Genomic DNA, 16,396 nt, shown 5'->3' with positions numbered 1-16,396 from the left:
AAAACTATTTCGGAAGTAACCCTGAAGGGGACGAGGGGAAAATGGTGGAGGAGTAAGACGTGGAGATCACCTTCCTCCCCACAGATACACCAGAAATACATCTACACGTGGAACAACTCCTACAGAACACCTACTGAACGCTGGCAGAAGACCTCAGACCTCCCAAAAGGCAAGAAACGCTCCATATACCTATGTAGGGCAAAAGAAAAAAGAATAAACAGAGACAAAAGGACAGGGACAGGACCTGAACCAGTGGGAGGGAGCTGTGAAGGAGGAAAGGTTTCCACACACTAAGAATCCCCTTCACGGGCGGAGACTGAGGGTGGCGGAGGGGGAAGCTTCGGAGCCGTGGAGGAGAGCACAGCAACAGGGGTGCGGAGGGCAAAGCGGAGAGATTCTCGCACAGAGGATCGGTGCCGACCAGCACTCACCAGCCCGAGAGGCTTGTCTGCTCACTGGCCGGGGCGGGAGGGTCTGGGAACTGAGGCTCGGGCTTCGGTCAGAGCATAGGGAGAGGACTGGGGTTGGAGGCGTAAACACAGCCTGCAGGGGGTTAGTGTACCACAACTAGCCAGGAGGGAGTCCGGGGAAAAGTCTGGACCTGCCGAAGAGGCAAGAGACATTTTCTTCCCTCTTTGTTTCCTGGTGCATGAGGAGAGGGGTTTAAGAGCGCCACTTAAAGGAGCTTGAGAGACGGGCGTGAGCCGCGGCTAAAAGTGCGGACCCCAGAGATGGGCATGTGACGTTAAGGCTGCTGCTGCCGCCACCAAGAAGCCTGTGTGCGAGCACAGGTCACTATCCACACACCCCTTCTGGGGAGCCTGTGCAGCCCACCACTGCCACGGTCCCAGAATCCAGGGACAACTTCCCCGGGAGAACACACGGCACACCTCAGGCTGGGGCAACGTCATGCTGGCTTCTGCCACCGGAGGCTTGCCCCGCACTCCGTACCCTCTCTCCCTCCGGCCTGAGTGAGCCAGAGTCCCCGAAGCAGCTGCTCCTTTAACCCCATCCTGTCTGAGCAAAGAACAGATGCCCTCCGGCGACCTACATGCAGAGGCGGGGCCAAATCCAAAGCTGAGCCCCGGGAGCTGTGAGAACAAGGAAGAGAAAGGGAAATCTCTCCCAGCAGCCTCAGAAGCAGTGGATTAAATCTCCACAATCAACTTGATGTACCCTGCATCTGTGGAATGCATGAATAGACAACGATTCATCCCAAATTGAGGAGGTGGACTTTGAGAGCAAGCTTTATGATTTTTCCCCCTTTGCCTCTTTTTGTGAACGTGTATGTGTATGCTTCTGTGTAAGATTTTCTCTGTATAGCTTTGCTTCCAACATTTGTCCTAGGGTTCTATCCTTTTTTTTTCCTTAATAGTTATTTTTTATTTTAATAACTTTACTTTATTTTATCTTACTTTATTTTATTTTACTTTATCTTCTTTCTTTCTTTCCTTCCTTCCCTCCTATAGACAACGAATCATCCCAAATTGAGGAGGGTGGACTTTGAGAGCAAGATTTATGATTTTTTCCTCTTTTCCTCTTTTTGTGGGTGTCTATGTGTATGCTTCTGTATGAGATTTTGTCTGTATAGCTTTGCTTCCACCATTTGTCCTAGGGTTCTACCCGTCTGTTTTTTTTAAAAAATTATTTTTCTTAATAATTATTTTTTATTTTAATAACTTTATTATATTTTATCTTACTTTATTTTAATTTACTTTATCTTCTTTCTTTCTTTTTTTCCTTCCTTCCCTCCTTCCTTTCTTCCTTCCTCCCTCCCTCCCTCCATCCTTTCTTTATTTCTTTCCTTCCTTCATTCTTTCTTTCTGTCTTTCATTCTTTCTACTTCTACTAATTCTTTCTTTCTAATATTTCTCCCTTTTATTCTGAGCCGTGTGGATGAAAGGCTCTTGGTGCTGCAGCCAGGAGTCAGTGCTGTGCCTCTGAAGTGGGAGAACCAACTTCAGGACAATGGTCCACAAGAGACCTCCCAGCTCCACATAATATCAAATGGCAAAAATCTCCCAGAGATCTCCATCTCAACACCAACACCCAGCTTCATGCAACGACCAGCAAGCTACAATGTTGGATACCCTATGACAAACACTAGCAAGACAGGAACACAAACCCACCCATTAGCAGAGAGGCTGCCTAAAATCATAATAAGTCCACAGACACCCCAAAGCACACCACCAGACATGGACCTGCCCAACAGAAAGACAATAACCAGTCTCATCCACCGGAACACAGGCACCAGTCCCCTCCACCAGGAAGCCTACACAACACACTTAACCAACCTTAGCCACTGGGGACAGACACCAAAAATAACGGGAAATATGAACCTGCAGACTGCAAAAAGGAGTCCCCAAACACAGTAAGATAAGCAAAATGAGAAGACAGAAAAACACACAGCAGATGAAGAAGCAAGATAAAAACCCACCAGACCTAACAAATGAAGAGGAAATAGGCAGTCTACCTGAAAAAGAATTCAGAATAATGATAGTAAAGATGATCCAAAATCTTGGAAATAGAATAGACAAAATGCAAGAAACATTTAACAAGGACCTAGAAGAACTAAAGATGAAACAAGCAATGATGAACAACACAATAAATGAAATTAAAAATACTCTAGATGGGATCAATAGCAGAATAACTAAGGCAGAAGAAAGGATAAGTGACATGGAAGATAAAATAGTGGAAATAACTACTGCAGAGCAGAATAAAGAAAAAAAATGAAAAGAACTGAGGACAGTGTCAGAGACCTCTGGGACAACATTAAATGCACCAACATTCGAATTATAGGGGTTCCAGAAGAAGAAGAGAAAAAGAAAGGGACTGAGAAAATATTTGAAGAGATTATAGTTGAAAACTTCCCTAATATGGGAAAGGAAATAGTTAATCAAGTCCAGGAAGCACACACAGTCCCATACAGGATAAATCCAAGGAGAAATACACCAAGACACATATTAATCAAACTGTCAAAAATTAAATACAAAGAAAACATATTAAAAGCAGCAAGGGAAAAACAACAAATAACACACAAGGGAATCCCCATAAGGTTAACAGCTGACCTTTTAGCAGAAACTCTGCAAGCCAGAAGGGACTCGCAAGACATATTTAAGGTGATGAAGGAGAAGAACCTGCAACCAAGATTACTCTACCCAGCAAGGATCTCAATCAGATTTGATGAAGAAATTAAAACCTTTAAAAAGGCTGCAAAAGCTGCGAGAGTTCAACACCACCAAACCAGCTTTACAACAAATAGTAAAGGAACTTCTCTAGGCAAGAAACACAAGAGGAGGAAAAGATCTACAATAATGAACCCAAAACAATTAAGTAAATGGGAATAAGAACATACGTTTCGATAATTACCTTAAATGTAAATGGACTAAATGCTCCCACCAAAAGACACAGATTGGCTGAATGGATACAAAAACAAGACCCATATATATGCTGTTTACAAGAGACCTACTTCAGACCTAGAGACACATACAGACTTAAAGTAAGGGGATGGAAAAAGGTATTCCATGCAAATGGAAACCAAAGAAAGCTGGAGTAGCAATTCTCATTTCAGACAAAATAGACATTAAAATAAAGACTATTAGAAGAGACAAAGAAGGACACTATATAATGATCAAGGGATCAATCCAAGAAGAAGATATAACAGTTGTAAATATTTATGCACCCAACATAGGAGCACCTTAATACGTAAGGCAAATGGTGACAGCCATAAAAAGGGAAATCAACAGTAACACATTCATAGTAGGGGACTTTAACACCCCACTTTCACCTCAGATGGCTTCACAGGCGAATTTTATCAAACATTTAGAGAAGAGCTAACACCTACCCTTCTCAAACTCTTGCAAAATATAGCAGAGGGAGGAACACTCCCAAACTCATTCTACGAGGCCATCATCACCTTGATACCAAAACCAGACAAGGATGTCACAAAGAAAGAAAACTACAGGCCAATATCACTGATGAACATAGATGCAAAAATCCTCAACAAAATACTAGCAAACAGAATCCAACAACAAATTAAAAGGATTATACAGCATGATCAAGTGGGGTTTATTCCAGGAATGCAAGGATTCTTCAATATATGCAAATCAATCACGTGATACACCATATTAACAAATTGAAGGAGAAAAATTATAAGATCATCTCAATAGATGTAGAGCCGACAAAATTCAACACCCATTTATGATAAGAACCCTGTAGAAAGTAGGCATAGAGGGAACTTTCCTGAACATAATAAAGGCCATATATGACAAACCCACAGCGAACATCGTCCTCAATGGAGAAAAACTGAAAGCATTTCCACTAAGATCAGGAACAAGACAAGGTTGCCCACTCTCACCGCTCTTATTCAACAAAATTTTGTAAGTTTTAGCCACAGCAATCAGAGAAGAAAGGGAAATAAAAGCAATCCAAATCAGAAAAGATTTGTCACTGTTTGCAAATGACATGAAACTATACATAGAGAATCCTAAAGATGCTACCAGAAAACTACTAGAGCTAATCAATGAATTTGGTAAGTAGCAGGATACAAAATTAATGCACAGAAATCTCTGGTATTCCTTTATACTAATGATGAAAAATCTGAAAGTGAAATCAAGAAAACACTCCCATTTACCATTGCAATAAAAAGAATAAAATATCTAGGAATAAACCTACCTAAGGAGACAAAAGACTTGTATGCAGAAAATTATAAGACACAGATTAAAGAAATCAAAGTTGATACGAATAGATGGAGAGATATCCCATGTTCTTGGATTGGAAGAATCAACATTGTGAAAATGACTCTACTGCCCAAAATAATCTACAGATTCAATGCAATACCTATCAAACTACCCCTGGCATTTTTAATAGAACTAAAACAAAAAATTTCACAATTTGTATGGAAACACAAAAGACCCCGAATAGAAAAAGTAATCTTGAGAACGAAAAACCGAGCTGGAGGAATCAGGCTCCCTGATCTCATACTATACGACAAAGCTACAGTAATCAAGACAGTATGGTACTGGCACCAAAACAGAAAGATAGATCAATGGAACAGGAGAGAAAGCCCAGAGATAAACCCATGCACATATGGTCACCTTATGTTTGATAAAGGAGGCAGGAATGTACAGTGGAGAAAGGACAGCCTCTTCAATAAGTGGTGCTGGGAAAATTGGACACATACATGTAAAAGTATGAGTTTAGATCACTCCCTAACACCATACACAAAAATAAGCTCAAAATAGATTAAAGACCTAAATGTATGGCCAGAAACTATCAAACTCTTAGAGGAAAACATAGGTAGAACACTCTATGACATAAATCACAGCAAGATCCTTTTTGACCCACCTCCTAGAGAAATGGAAATAAAAATAAACAGATGGGACTTAATGAAACTTCAAAGGTGTTGCACAGCAAAGGAAACCATAAACAATACAAAATGACAACCATCAGAATGGGAGAAAATATTTGCAAATGAAGCAACTGACAAAGGATTAATATCCAAAATTTATAAGCAGCTCAATAAGAAAAAAACAAACAACCCAATCCAAAAATGGGCAGAAGACCTAAATAAACATTTCTCGAAAGAAGATATACAGACTGCCAACAAACACATGAAAGAATGCTCAACATCATTAATCATTAGAGAAATGCAAATCAAAACTACAATGAGATATCATGTCACACCAGTCAGATGGCCATCATCACAAAATCTACAAACAATAAATGCTGGAGAGGGTGTGGAGAAAAGGGAACTCTCTTGCACTGCTGGTGGGAATGTGAATTGGTACAGCCACTATGGAGAACAGTTTGGAGGCTCCTTAAAAAACTACAAATAGAATTACCATATGAACCAGCAATCCCACTACTGGGCATATACCCTGAGAAAACCATAATTCAAAAAGAGTCATATACCAAAATGTTCAATGCAGTTCTATTTACAATAGCCCAGAGATGGAAACAACCTAAGTGTCCATCATCGGATGAATGGATAAAGAAGATGTGGCACATGTATACAATGGAATATTACTCAGCCATAAAAAGAAACGAAATTGAGCTATTTGTAATGAGGTGGATAGACCTAGATTCTGTCATACAGAGTGAAGTAATTCAAAAGAGAAAGACAAATGCCGTATGCTAACACATGTATATGGAATTTAAGAAAAAAAAATGTCATGAAGAACCTAGGGGTAAGACAGGAATAAAGACACAGACATAGTAGAGAATGGACTTGAGGATATGGGGAGGGGGAAGGGTAAGCTGTGACAAAGCGAGAGAAAGGCATGGACATATATACACTACCAAACGTAAGGCAGATAGCTGGTGGGAAGCAGCCACATAGCACAGGGAGATCAGCTCGGTGCTTTGTGACCACCCTAGGGAGGGTGGAAGGGAGGGAGACACAAGAGGGAAGAGATATGGGAACATATGTATAACTGATTCACTTTGTTATAAAGCAGAAACTAACACAGCATTGTAAAGCAATTATACTCCAATAAAGATGTAAAAAAATAAAAATAAAAAAGAAGTAACCCTCAGACCTAAGGCTTCATAAGAACACCTGTACACTATCCATAGGAAGTTGTTCAGGTCCTCCAATTTCTTGCTTCTTATTTCTTGCTCTTCAGATTATCTCTCAGAACTGACTCTCACCATCACTGTTGCTTGGTGTTGTTGAATTGGTCACTGACAGCAGGTTCCTTCCTTGGTTTAATCCTTTAGCTCTTTTTTTTTGTCCCCATAGTAATTTGTCTTCCACGCAACTTTTCCTATTTTGGGTCATATTCCATTTGTTCATTTCCTGTGTTTATGAGTTATCTCTAGTAATCCCTCCTTCTTGAGCAACTGGCTTATCTAGATCTGTAAATTATAGTATGTAGAATTCAGAAGGGAATTTCTTGCCTCCTCAGTTAAAGGTACATTACTACTCAAATAAAACTGTTGAGAGGCTTACCTGAATTGGTCTTCCATCAGGTGTCAGCACCTCTTCAGAAAGTTCCATCATCTTCAGGGCCATCAGAGCAATGGGTTTAGCATGGCAGAGGCTTTTTCTGTGGAGCCCTGCAGCAACACAGTATGCATCACCTATTGTTTCCACCTGCAGCAGTCAGACAAATCAAATGCAAATGTATGATAATGAGCCAAAGTTGAAATACTTATCTGCAATCACAAATGTTACTGGAAAACATATCATCAAAACATCAATAAATCAAGCAATTAGACAATAGAGTATAATCATAAAAGAGTTTGCAAACAGCCAGAGTCAAATACTAACATGTCACCCCAGACCTGTTTGTTCATCAACATTAACACCATAGATGATCATTGAAATCAGAAACAACTAGAATATAAAATAATTATCCTTCACAAAAATAGAATTGTCAGTGTTTTGCCTGGATATTTTCCAAATAATGACTTTTTACAAAGACACTCTCTCATCTCCTTCAAACCTTCAAGTAGACCTTCACTGGAAAGTAATTTTGTTTGCAATTTTTCCCAATTACTCCACACGTTTTAGTGTTTATTTTTTTAATTGAAGTATAGCTGATTTACAATGTTGTGTTAGTTTCAGGTGTCACACTTTTTGATATATCTGTAAGTTGTTGTCTAGTCTATTCTTATTTACTCTTAATAATTATAACACGTAACACTTCTTGAATTCATACACTCTACCATTAATTGCATCAACTGCTTTACATGCATTATCTCATTTAATCCTCACAAATATCCTAAATGGAAGAAACTAGTATTGGTTATATTTGAGATGAGAACTTCATGCACCGAAACCCATCCATAATCTTACAATTAAAGAGTTAACAGGCACTGTCAAGAGTTTTACCATACCATGTCAGCAACCATTCTGAATGGCTATTGTGATTTTTAAATATTTTCAATATTTACCCAGGGATAAAACTTCCAAAATTCCAAAGCATAGAACATGGTATAAAAGTTAGGCACAACTCATTTCTAGAGGAAAGTTTTCTAATTATCCAAGGTAGATATGGTGATTATGTTCAATAGCTCTAATATTTTAATTAGAGAAAAGTGATGAAATATTGTATTAAATGTCCAATTCCAATATCATTTTTCTGTGAATCACTCCATGGTCCTTCCATTAGTTCTTAGTAGCAAAACTAATCCTTTCTTCTACTCTGTTGCAACAGCACACCTCTATATTATAGCATTCATCATAGATTATAATCAATATGTATCAATATATAATCAATATGTATCCACAGCTACAAAGTGAGCTCTGTAAGAATGGGATCATGTCATTTTAATGTCTGTACTCATAGTGCTAATGATAGTGTCTTAAATATAACTATTTAATAAATAACTATCAAATGAATAAACAATCAACCATATTTAACTATGATTACAATAACAGTTATTCTAATCAGTTCTCATTTGCCCCATTTATTTTATGAGCACATGTAGACCTGTGTACCATGTAGATCTGGGTAGGAAAAAATTGCTTCTAAATTACTGGAGATGCTTCTATCATAAATATAACAAGAATTATAAAATATTCTATTAGTTAAGATTTAACAGCAATAATTAAATTTCATGTGAATGAATCCTAACACTTTAATATTAAAAAGCTTCTCTGCATTAAATTCTGTGAGCACAAATTTAGGGAATGTGATGACAGCACTTATGAATGTCATGAAACTAGAGATGCCAAAATTATCAATGAGTATCTGAATCTTACCAGGAAATATGCATCAAAAATGATTCAAATACACTCAGACCTATCAAGAAGTTCCAAAACTTCACTTCAGGATCTGTTATCTGGGGCCAGAAAATGTAAATTAAAATTGTATGGTAAGAACAGAAAGATGACACAATGTGAGTCAGCAAAAGTTTTATTCTAAATACTAAAATATACTTCCACCAAAATCTCTCACTGAGGAAGAAAACCAGCAAATAGCAAACGTCTGAAATGTGGTCATTTACCATTTCCCCCTAAAAGCACAATGTCTTTTGCTAAACCTCAGATTTATCTCATACTTTTGTATTTCTATGCAATTAAAACATCTAGAATGTTATAGTTATATAATTTGAAACTAACTTCTGATTTTCAAATATTAGAACACATAAGCAGTTAATTATTTGTATAAATTGAACTGCACTCCAGTCACTCTGAACATGCATGTTCCTGGAGCATTATCTTTTCTTGGAGTCTCTATCATTATCAAACTTCTCATCAGTATTAACTCCACTATCATTTCAGTAAAAATTTACTGCATACCACTAAATGTGTATTTCTAGAATTTGTACCACAGGCATATATAAAGATTAGTTAGTTATATGTTGTACTTTCTCCTTAGGTATATATAATGTAATAGTATGGAGAAGATGGACCAATATGTTAGCAAATGACAAAAAAAAAATCAAATTAAGTACACAACATAAATATAAGAAACTCACATTAAAATCCATTCCTGTAAGATTACATAACATTTAGTTTCCAAATATTTAAATCCAGACTAGCTATCAGAAACAATAGGATCAAAAGCTAGGTAAGAAATAGACAGCAAAAAGCCCATAGATTAAGATGTAGAATTTTCACAATTATTCTTAAACACGCGACATAAAAAAAAAAATTCTAAAAGATGTTGTCATCATGGCAGGCTAGATTATGCTGCAGTAACAATACAACCTGCAAATCGTAATGCTCTAAAATAGCAAAGGTTTTTTTCTGATTCATGTTGCATATTTATGGGGATTAGGGGATTGGGGTAGAGGAGAGAAACATTGTGCCACATCTCTTCACTCCAGGGACAGTGCCAATAGAATCTCCTCATCTGAAGCTGGTTGCCATGTCAGAAGAAAAGAGGTTCTGATTATACACTAGCTCTTAAAGCTTCCTCCCATAAGTGACATATATGGCATTTTGTCATGATTCATTCGTCAAAGCAAGTCACGTGACCATGTTTAACATAAAGGAGATGGGAAAATGCAACCAAACTTGTGCTCAGAGAAGGATCAGAAATATCTGGTGAATAGTACTAATGAGAACATGAATGAATATGTGATCGCTTAGAAAATTTCAAATAGCTAGATGTCTGTAAAGTGCAAGTAATACATCCTTGAGATGTTTTTCTTTCCTTGTAGATATATTCAGTATCTTAACCTGAAAATCTTGGATGAAACACCTTAGTAATGCAGCTTTCCATTAAAGCTTTACTCTTTTCTCCTCTCCCTTCATCTAAATGTCAGGTCTACACAAATTTAGCAGAATTGAATACATGTGGAAATTTTAGTGAATTCCCTTCAAACTTATGTCAACTTTGCTTCAAAAAGAGCAGGGAAAGTGAAAGCATTATATATCAGTTAAATTTCTTTTGAGGCTGTTTCCTTGAGTTAAAACAAAGTTAAACAAGTAGACATTATAAACATATTACCAAAAAACTGTCCAAAAAGTTGACTATGATCTGAATTCCTTTAGAATTGTCTCAGTGTTTTTTTAATAGACACCATCTAAAATAGTGCATCTCATTTATTTTCAGTATCTCCAACCTGTTCTTAAATGACATTAGATAAAAATAAAGATGACTAAACTAAACTTGGAAATGAAAAAGATAGAGCTTATGCAAATGTCAGAAAAACTTTACATCCTTCTCTGAACATAAAAGAGGAGGCTTAAATACTAAAAATATTATGTAACAACTGTTGCCCCACATATTATTATACCTGCTTTTATCAAACTTTAAAGAATTAATCTATCTCAGTATATCTTCTCAACACTTTATAATCAAACTCCCTACATTATTCAAGAAATAAAGGTGCTATAAATAAACTCCTTAGAGTTATGCATTCACCCTTTTTATTTACTTTATTTTAGCTTTAGATTTATTACTTAAAATAATTTATTTATACTTTCTAATAGAAGCTCATCCCCATGTTTTCTTCTCCCTCCCCTCCAGATTAATGTTCAAGAATTATCTGGGAAATTTCTTGGAAATTTGGGCACAGTGGGGAGGAAAGAATGTGTGTGTTGTAAATAAGGGTGAGGGTGGTACTGGGGCTAGGATTACCCTACAAGAACACTGCACATAACTGGGCAGTAAATAATCTCTGCCCCATGAAACTCATGACCACCTCAGTCCTTCCATCCCATAGTCCTGGGACTATCTTCCTTTGAACTTTGTAGAACTTATGAAAGGGAGTTTGGGGAGAGGGCATAATAGTAGAGAGTCAGAGAACTCTGACAGTCTACCTTACTGGACAGCCTCCCTCTCTTCATCTGGACACAATCAAGAGGAGAAACAAATTAGAAAGTCTGCTTTTCTAGATTGGTCCAAGGTGGTAGAGTAGAAGGACTTGTGCTCATGCCCTCTTGCGAGAACACTGGAATCACAACTAAGTGCTCAACAATCATTGACAGTAAGACACTGGAACTCACCAAAAAAGATACCCCACATCCAAAGACAAAGGAGAAGCTGCAATGAGATGGTAGGAGGGATGCAATCAAAACAAAATAAAAAAAAAAATCAAAAAACAAAAACAAAATCAAATCCCATAACTGCTGGGTGGGAGACTTACAAACTGGAGAACAATTATACCACAGACGTCCACCCATTGGAGTGAAGGCTATGAGCCCCACATCAGGCTTCCCAACCTGGGGGTTGGGCAATGGGAGGAGGAATTCCCAGAGAATCAAACTTGAAGGCTAGTGGGATTTGATTGCAGGACTTCAACAGGACTGCAGGAAACAGACACTCCATTCTTGGAGGGCACACACAAAGAAGTGTGCACATCAGGATGCAGGGGGAAGGAGCAGTGATGCCATGGGAGACTGAACTAGACCTACCTGCTAGTGTAGGAGGGTCTCCTGCAGAGGTGGGGAGCAGCTATGGCTCACCACAGGGACAAGGACACTGGCAGCAAAAGTTCTGGGAAGTACTCCTTGGCATGAGACCACCCGTAGTCCGCCATTAGCCCCACCAAAGAGCCTGTATCCTCCAGTACTGGGTTGCCCTAGGCCAAAAAACCAGCAGCAAGGGAACTCAGTCCCATCCATCAGCAGACAAGTGGATTAAAGTTTTACTGAGCTCTATCCACCACAGAAACAGCAAGCTATACCCATCACCAGTTCCTACCATCAGGAAGCTTGCACTAGCCTCTTAGATAGCCTCATCCACCAGAAGGCAGACAACAGAAGCAAGAATAACAATCCAGCAGCCTGTGGAATGAAAACCACATTCAAAGATAGACAAAATGAAAAGGCAGAGGACTAGGTACAAAACGAAGGAACAAGATAAAACCCCAGAAAAACAACTAAATGAAGTGGAGATAAGCAAGTTTTCAGAAAAAAATATTCAGAATAACGATAGTGAAGATGATGCAGGACCTCAGAAAGAGAATGGAAGCAAAGATCAAGAAGATGCAAGGAATATTTAACAAAGACCTAGAAGAATCAAAGAACAAACAAACAGAGATGAACAACACAATAACTGAAATGAACAATACACTAAAAGGAATCAATAGCAGAATAACTGAGGCAGAAGAACAGATAAGTGACCTGGAACACAGATTGGTGAAAATCACTGCTGTGAAACAGAATAAAGAAAAAAGAATGAAAATAAATGAAGACAGACTAAGAGACCTCTGGGACAATATTAAACACACCACATTGGCATAATGGGGGTGCTAGAAGGAGAAGAGAGAGAGAGAAAGGACCCGAGAAAATATTTGAAGAGACTATAGTGGACACATTCCATAACATGGGTAAGGAAATAGCCACCCAAAGCCAGGAAGCACAGAGAGTCTCAGGCAGGATAAACCCAAGGAGAAACACGCCAAGACACATAGTAATCAAACTGACAAAAATAAAAGACAAAGAAAAATTATTAAAAGCAGCAAGGTAAAAATGACAAATAACAAACAAGGGAACTCCCATAAGGTTAACAGCTGATTTCTCAGCAGAAACTCTACAAACCAGAAGGGAGTGGCACAATAAAGTGATGAAAGGGAGAACAGAAAACCAAGATTACTCTATCCAGCAAGGATCTCATTCAGATTTGATGGAGAAATCAATAACTTTCCAGACAAGCAAAAACTAAGAGAATTCAGAACCACCAAACCAGTTCTACACCAAATGCTAAAGGAACTTTTCTAAGTGGAAAACACAAGAGAAGAAAAGGACCTACAAAAACAATTCCAAAACAATTAAGAAAATGGTAATAGGAACATACATATTGATAATTACCTTAAATGTAAATGGATTAAATGCTCAACCCAAAATACACTAGCTCACTGAATGGATACAAAAAAAGACCCGTATATATGCTGTCTACAAGAGACTCACTTCAGACCTAGGGACACAAAGAGACCAAAAGTGAGGGGATGGAAAAAGATATTCCATGCAAATGGCAATCAAAAGGAAGCTGGAGTAGCAATACTCATATCAGATAAAATAGACTATAAAATAAAGAATGTTCCAAGAGACAAGGAAGGACACTACATGATCAAGGGATCAATCCAAGAAGAATATGTAACAATTATAAATATATATGCACCCAGCATAGGAGCACCTCAATACATAAGGCAAATACTAACAGCTATAAAAGAGGAAATCAACAGTAACACAATAATCGTGGGGGATTTTAACACCTCACTTATACCAATGGACAGTTCATCCAAAATGCAAATAAATAAGGAAACACAAGCTTTAAATAACACATTATACCAGATGGACTTAATTGATACTTATAGGACATTCCACCTGAAAAGAGCAGATTACACTTTCTTCTCAAGTGCACACAAAGCATTCTCCAGGATAGATCACATCTTGGGTCACAAATCAAGCCTCAGTAAATTTAAGAAAATTGAGATCATATCAAGCATTTTCTCTGACCACAATGCTATGAGATTAGAAATAAATAACAATGAATAAAAGTAAAAAACACAAACACATGGAGGCTAAACAATACATTACTAAATAACCAAGAGATCACTGAAGAAATCAAAGAGGAAATCCAAAAATACCTAGAGACAAATGACAACAAAAACATGACAATCCAAAACCTATGGGATGCAGCAAAAGCAGTTCCAAGAGGAAAGTTTAGAGCAATATGATCCTACCTCAAAAAACAAGAAAAATCGCAAATACACAACTTAAACTTACACCTAAAGCAATTAGAGAAAGAAGAAAAAAAAATACACAAAGTTAGCAGAAGAAAAGAAATCATAAAAATCAGATCAGAAATAAATGAAAAAGAAACAAAGGAAACAATAGGAATATCAATAAAACTAAAAGAAGGTTCATTGAGAAGATAAATAGAATTGATAAACCATTAGCCAGACTCCTGAGGAAAACAAGGGAGAAGACTCAAATCAACAGAATTAGAAATGAAAAAGGATAAGTAACAACTGACACTGCAGAAATGAAAAGGACCATGAGAGACTACTACAAGCAACTATATGCAAATAAAATGGACAACCTGGAAGAAATGGAAAAGATCTTAGAAAAGCACAACTTTCCAAGATTGAACCAGCAAGAAATAGAAAATATGAACAGAACAAATGCAAGCACTGAAATTGAAACTGTGATTAAAAATCTTCCAACAAACCAAAGTCCAGGACCCAGATGGCTTCACAGGGGAAATCTATCAAACATTCAGAGAAGAGTTAACACCCATCCTTCTCAAACTCTTCCAAAAAATTGCAGAGGAAGGAACACTCCCAAACTCATTGTACGAGGCCACCAACACCCTGATACCAAAACCAGGAAAAGATACTACAAAAAAAGAAAATTACAGACCAATATCACTGATGAATGTAGGTGCAAAAATCCTCAACAAATAGAATCCAAAAACACACTATAAGGGTCATACACAATGATCAAGTGACATTTATCTCAGGGATGCAAGGATTCTTCAATATATGCAAATCAATCAATGTGATACACCATTTTAACAAATTGAAGAATAAAAACCATATGATTATCTCAATAGATGCATAAAAATATTTTGACAAAATTCATCACCCATTTATGATAAAAACTCTCCAGAAAGTGGGCATAGAGGGAACCTACCTCAATATAATAAAGACATTATATGACAAACCCACAGCCAACATCGTTCTCAATGGTGAAAAACTGAAAGCATTTCCTCTAGGATCAGGAACAAGACAAGGATGTCCACTCTCACCACTATCATTCAACAACGTTTTGGAAGTCCTAGCTATGGCAATCAGAGAAGAAAAAGAAATAAAAGGAACACAAATTGGAAAAGAAGAAGTAAAACTGTCACTGTTTGCAGATGACATGATACTATATGTAGAAAGTCCTAAAGATGCCACCAGAAAACTACTAGAGCTAATCAATGAATTTGGTAAAGTTGCAGGGTAGAAAATTAATGCACAGAAATATCTTGCATTTCTATACACTAATGATGAAAAATCTGAAAAAGAAATTAAGGAAACACTTCCATTTACTATTGCAAGAAAAAGAATAAAATACGCAGGAATAAATCTGCCTAAGGAGGTAAAAGACCTGTATGCAGAAAACTATAAGACACTGACAAAAGAAATCAAAGATGATACAAACAAATGAAGGGACATACCATGTTCTTGGACTGGAAGAATGAATATTGTGAAAATGACCATACTACCCAAAGCAATCTACAGATTCAATGCAATTCCTAACAAATACCCAATGGCATTGTTTAAGGAGCTAGAAAAATAAATTTTAATTTGTGTGGATACATAAAAGGCCCTGAATAGCCAAAGCAATCTTGAGGGAATAAAATGCAGCTGGAGGAATCCCCAACTTCAGTTTATACTACAAAGCTAGTATAGTAGCTTTATACTACCTACAAATCAAGACAATATGGTACTGTCACAAAAACAGAAATATTGATCAATGGGACAGGATAGAAACCCCAGAGGTAAACCCATGCACATATGGTCAACTAATCTATGACAAAGGATGCAAGAATATACAATGGAGAAGACAGCCTCTTCAATAAGTGATGTTAGGAAAACTGGACAGCTACATGTAAAAGAATGAAATTAGAACACTCCCTAACACTACACACATAAACAAACTCAAAATGGTTAAAGACCTAAATATAAGACTGGACACTATAAAACTTTTAAAGGAAAACATAGGAAGAATACTCTATGACATAAATCACAGCAAGATCTTTATTGATCTTCCTCCTAGAATAATGAAAATATAAACAAAAATAAACATATGGGACCTAATGAAACTTCAAAGCTTTTGCACAGCAAAGGAAACCATAAACAAGACAAAAAGACAACCCTCAGAATGGGAGAAAATATTCGCAAATGAAGCAACTGACAAAGGATTAATCTCCAAAATATACAAGCAGCTCATGCAGCTCAATATAAAAAAACAAACAACCCAATCAAAAAATAGGCAGAAGAC

The 16,396-nt window shown here is 37.4% G+C and overlaps 1 protein-coding gene across 1 annotated transcript in view; it reads right to left on the bottom strand.

The window, feature by feature from the left end:
* GUCY1A2 (guanylate cyclase 1 soluble subunit alpha 2) overlaps window positions 1-16,396 on the bottom strand; it is a 395,366-nt gene that overhangs the window by 140,843 nt on the left and 238,127 nt on the right. The window contains exon 6 of the mRNA XM_024768900.1: window positions 6,953-7,096. Within this exon, the coding sequence (XP_024624668.1) occupies window positions 6,953-7,096 (144 nt within the window). The remainder of the gene's footprint in view (window positions 1-6,952; window positions 7,097-16,396) is intronic.

This window comes from Neophocaena asiaeorientalis, unplaced genomic scaffold (assembly GCF_003031525.2).
Source record: "Neophocaena asiaeorientalis asiaeorientalis breed wild unplaced genomic scaffold, Neophocaena_asiaeorientalis_V1.1 scaffold151, whole genome shotgun sequence".
Taxonomy (NCBI): domain Eukaryota; kingdom Metazoa; phylum Chordata; class Mammalia; order Artiodactyla; family Phocoenidae; genus Neophocaena; species Neophocaena asiaeorientalis.
The sequence above is the reverse complement of the archived record's forward strand: the minus strand, read 5'-3'. Positions and strand labels throughout refer to the sequence as shown.